This window comes from Fulmarus glacialis, unplaced genomic scaffold (assembly GCF_000690835.1).
Source record: "Fulmarus glacialis isolate BGI_N327 unplaced genomic scaffold, ASM69083v1 scaffold41190, whole genome shotgun sequence".
Classification (NCBI taxonomy): domain Eukaryota; kingdom Metazoa; phylum Chordata; class Aves; order Procellariiformes; family Procellariidae; genus Fulmarus; species Fulmarus glacialis.
The window spans coordinates 1-4592 of NW_009189036.1; the positions used below are offsets into that span (position 1 = coordinate 1).

The window sequence follows — 4592 nt, forward strand, 5'->3', positions numbered from 1 at the left end:
CTGGAGGGGCCGCTGCCCCGGGCCCATCTCTTCTGCGCGGAAACGCGATGAGCGCCTTCACTCCCCATGACGGGGAGATCTGCCTCCAGCTTTCTGCATTCGTGGAAGGGGGTCTTGTGTGCATGCTTGCCGGGAGGTAAAACCAGCAAGGGGAAAGGTAGTGACTTTTAAATTGCGTTATGCGCAGTATTTTAAGCTGTTCTTGTAGGAGCTGTGAAATCGTGTCCCTCGGGAGATCTCGATAGCGTAACCAGAACGGGGTTGAGAATAGTTTCATCAACAGGTCGGTGCATTCTGATGTCATCAAGGACAGTTTTTCTCGATCTAGAACTAGGAAATCTTAAAATACATTTTTCCCTTTCCTCTCTTTCGGTTGGTTAAACTTTTTCAAATTTGTACAGTCTTTTGAAGATGACACGTAGTGTACCTTAGTTTGTCACAGTTGCTTAGAGACTTATTCCCCGTGTGTGCAAACAGAGGTAACATAATAACAAATATTGCACATAGGGATTTTTACCCATAGTAAAGTTTTTGTAACTAAAAATATCTTTAAAGTTTATTTCCAGTTCTGTAATTGTGTTTACTTGGTTTGTAATTTTATGTTTTTGATAGTTTGGTGGATTAAATGTATTACATTGTTAACGCTTTTACTTGTGATTAACTTGTAGGTTTTAAGACAGCTATGAAAAAAGAACTTCTCTGACTTTTTCGTCATGATGTATTATTCATCTTTGTGTTAACAAGAGTGATGAAAATGTAGGCTTTGGGCAGGTTTAGGCTTGGTAAATTACAGTTTATAGCTTTATCCAGTTTCTTCCTTGCGTGCTAATCTCAATGGTCTGGTTCACAGATTCCTGCTCATTTTCCTTCCCTGCTCATTTGGATGGTCCTCGGTTGTGGAAGGTCTGTGTGAAGGCTGGTCACGTACAGAAACGGTGATAACACAGGGCTGCACGGTTCTTTTCTCTAGTACTTCCGTAGCTTAGAAAGCTTAAGTGGGAAGTACATCTGTGCATAAGGTCTTCTGCACAGTTTGTAGGTTGCTTAATTTAACTGTTGAATGGGCTCTGAGAGGTGTAATTAAAGAAACCAGAGCTCACCCAGCTCGTCAGACTGCCTAGGGAACTGGTCTAACGCAGTGGTTTTCACCAGTGTTATCTGTGGGTTACTGGGGATCCCTGGATCAGGACGTATAGGTTCAGGTAAGACGAAGCACACACGAACCTTTCTGAAATGTGTGTGTTTACAATATTTGAAGGGAAACACTTTTATAATTTTACACGTGAATACACATGTGATTTCTAAGCTCTTTCCAAGCGAACAGCGTGATTGGAATTTGTTCTCCTGTGTACAATTATTCTCTGTGTATAATTTGTTCTAGAGCGTAGAACTGCAGTGTGGCATCATGAGCCTCCCACCTACAGTGTTGGGGAAAAATAGCAGCAGTGCTCAGTTGTCACAGAGGCCTTATCATTTGAATCTCCTCGCAACAAGCTTGTGTGGCATCACTTACCCAGAACATATATTTGATTTGTCACAGATATCTTAAACTTTTCATCTAAGCTGGAATGCCTTACAGTAGGAAAATGAGGCCAAAAGAGACAAATATTCCTGTCATATCAGTTAAGGCCCAGCATTGAAAACCACTTTTTTTTTTCTGTGTTTTTTTTTCTGAAGATGGGAACTGGATATTTCTAATTCAACAAGCCTGAGATGAAGGAAGAGACTTTGGAGGGGTGAGATGGTGCTATTATTGGGCATGTGAGACTCATAAAATCAGTGACTGAATACTGAATCTTAGACGCTCATGTTTTTCTAGCTCTGGACTGGGGAGAGGTGCTTCTGTAGAAGAATTTGAAATTGCCTGTCTACGATTACTTTTGAATGTCAAGGGATAAGTTGTTTTGCATGTTGGAATCTCTTAGTTCCTTCGCTTCGTGCCCTGAACAGTGCATGTCTTGCAAAAGCATGCACAATATGCTGCTTTGAGGTATCTAGTCCAAGTATGAGTAAGTTTGTGGGTGAAATGATGCTAAATATGGGAAGCTTGCCTATTGCCTAATATTCCCATGTCAAATAGCAAGGAGATTAAAGATGAGGTTTATTTTGAGAGCTTTATACATATGTGACAGATACAGAGCTGGTGTACTTGCAGAGAAGCACTTAAGGTGGTTGAGAATTTTACCGTGTAACGGAAGCCAATGCTGAATAGCGTTTTACTTAGCTTCCCTTAACCTACGAAGGTAAGGTGTATTTTTTCAAAAGGGATTATTTATTTTTTCTGGTAGTACTAGTAATTCCTTTTGCACAAGAAGGAGGAGAGTTAGGGGGTGCAGGAAAAAGCGTAGCATCCGTAACATGCTAAGACATATGGTACTTCTACCGCATCTGTTGAATGCTTGAGCAAACTGTTTGGTCAGACAGCTGTTAACTTTTGTCTGGAGACATTTGAAAGAATAGAACTTCAGTGTAAACTCCACTGAATATAAAACTTCATCAACAGTGCCTTTTCAAGTTACTGGAAGTGTTTGACTACTTATGTGCTAAAATAAATTCTCAAATTTAATCTTTTGAATTTCTTGTCTTATTTGGGAAATTCAATAAAATAATTGCTTTGTTTTTCTTTTCTGGTATCTTCACAAATGGTATAGTTCAGGAAGCTGAAGTAATGGATGCACTTTAAAAGCTATGGGACTTTGTAACAGAGTAATGAAAATGAAGAGTCACTATCCTATCCTGGGAAAAAAGCAGTGTACTAATCTTCTTAGCTATATATTTCCTTGCTACTGTTTTTCCATTTTTCTAAAAAATTATACAGTAAACATGATTACTGAGGTGGTCATATCCGGAAGTTCATTTTTTCATTAAAAATGGCTAGTTCATTTTTTCATTAAAAATGGCTAGTTTCTTAGCTCACTAAATACACAACAATTTAAAATTCAGCCTGGAATTGTTCCATAGTGCTCCTAGTTGTTACACGCAAGTGAGCTGGGTGGAGTATTTCATAAAAGCAATATTAAAAAAAAACAACTAACAGCAAACTTCTTTGAGGATTTTAGTTGCATTTTTAGCGTATCTTCACTCATCTCCTTTGCAGCTTCCAGTAGGTAAACTCCACTTCAGAATAAGTAGTAGAATTTCTTCACTTGTTAAATTCACGTCATACAAGTGTCTGTATTGTATGCAGCACAACTGATATTCTACATGTAACGTATCCACAATTTGCATTATGTTTTTTTTTTTTTGCTTTCATTTGTATCTATTTTCTTTTGAAGCTTCTTTGTAAATCAAGAAATACTGTATGCAGAGGAAAATTAAATGTGTTTAGATACTCATTCTTTTTTCTCTCTTCTGTTACAGAAATGAGCCGTCAGACTGCTACAGCACTACCTACAGGTACTTCAAAGTGTACGCCATCACAGAGGGTGCCTGCACTGACTGGCACTACAGCTTCCAATAATGACTTGGCTAGTCTCTTTGAGTGTCCTGTGTGTTTTGACTATGTGCTGCCACCAATTCTTCAGTGTCAGAGCGGCCATCTTGTTTGTAGCAACTGTCGCCCCAAACTTACGTGCTGTCCAACTTGCCGAGGCCCGCTGGGCTCCATTCGTAACCTGGCTATGGAGAAAGTTGCCAATTCTGTACTATTCCCATGTAAATATGCCTCTTCCGGATGTGAAATAACTTTGCCACACACAGAAAAAGCAGACCATGAGGAGCTGTGTGAGTTTAGGCCTTATTCCTGTCCATGTCCCGGTGCTTCATGTAAATGGCAAGGTTCTCTGGATGCTGTAATGCCACATCTGATGCATCAACATAAGTCAATTACAACACTTCAGGGAGAAGATATAGTGTTCCTTGCTACAGACATTAATCTTCCTGGTGCTGTTGACTGGGTTATGATGCAGTCTTGTTTTGGCTTTCATTTCATGTTAGTATTGGAGAAACAGGAAAAATATGATGGTCACCAGCAGTTCTTTGCAATTGTACAGCTGATAGGAACCCGCAAGCAAGCAGAAAACTTTGCTTATCGACTTGAGTTAAATGGTCATAGGCGGCGATTGACTTGGGAAGCAACTCCTCGATCTATTCACGAGGGAATTGCAACAGCCATTATGAATAGTGACTGTCTAGTCTTTGACACCAGCATTGCACAGCTCTTTGCAGAAAATGGCAATTTAGGCATCAATGTAACTATATCCATGTGTTGAAATGGCAATCAAACCTCTTCAGGCCAGTGTTTAAAACCATTGCATTTAATTTAGCAGAAACTAGGGTAACCATCTTTGACTGTCAGACAAATTATTTGGTAGATGGAGGGTAGACATATATGAAGGTAAATAAAAGGAAAGGCTGTTAAATTACAGGAAGCAGTTGCATGTAGTAACACTAATATATTTAAAATAAGTCAACAGTAAACCACTGAAAATATATATACACCCAAAATGGGCATCTTTTGTATTAAGAATTGATTCTACAGGAAATGTTGTAAAATAATTCTAAAAACTCGTTTGTAGATTGATTGTACTGTTGAAAAGGATACTGTTTTGTGTTTTTGTTTGTGTTTTTTTCCTCCCCCCTTTGACTGACAA

At 39.0% G+C, this 4592-nt stretch overlaps 1 protein-coding gene across 1 annotated transcript; it reads left to right on the forward strand.

Annotated features, from left to right (window-relative positions):
* Positions 1-66: 66 nt before the first annotated feature.
* On the forward strand, positions 67-4586 carry SIAH1 (siah E3 ubiquitin protein ligase 1). Its single transcript, XM_009580748.1, has 2 exons — positions 67-157; positions 3361-4586. Exons 1-2 carry the CDS (start codon positions 67-69, stop codon positions 4209-4211), a joined length of 942 nt encoding a protein of 313 aa, XP_009579043.1. The 3' UTR covers positions 4212-4586.
* The last annotated feature ends 6 nt before the right edge of the window (positions 4587-4592 follow it).

Bases quoted from the DNA above. Each gene is read 5' to 3' on its own strand.
- SIAH1 (XM_009580748.1), top strand. From the start codon at position 67: ATGACGGGGAGATCTGCCTCCAGCTTTCTGCATTCGTGGAAGGGGGTC. The intron at 158-3,360 runs GTAGTGACTTTT...CTTCTGTTACAG, and splicing joins TAAAACCAGCAAGGGGAAAG to AAATGAGCCGTCAGACTGCT.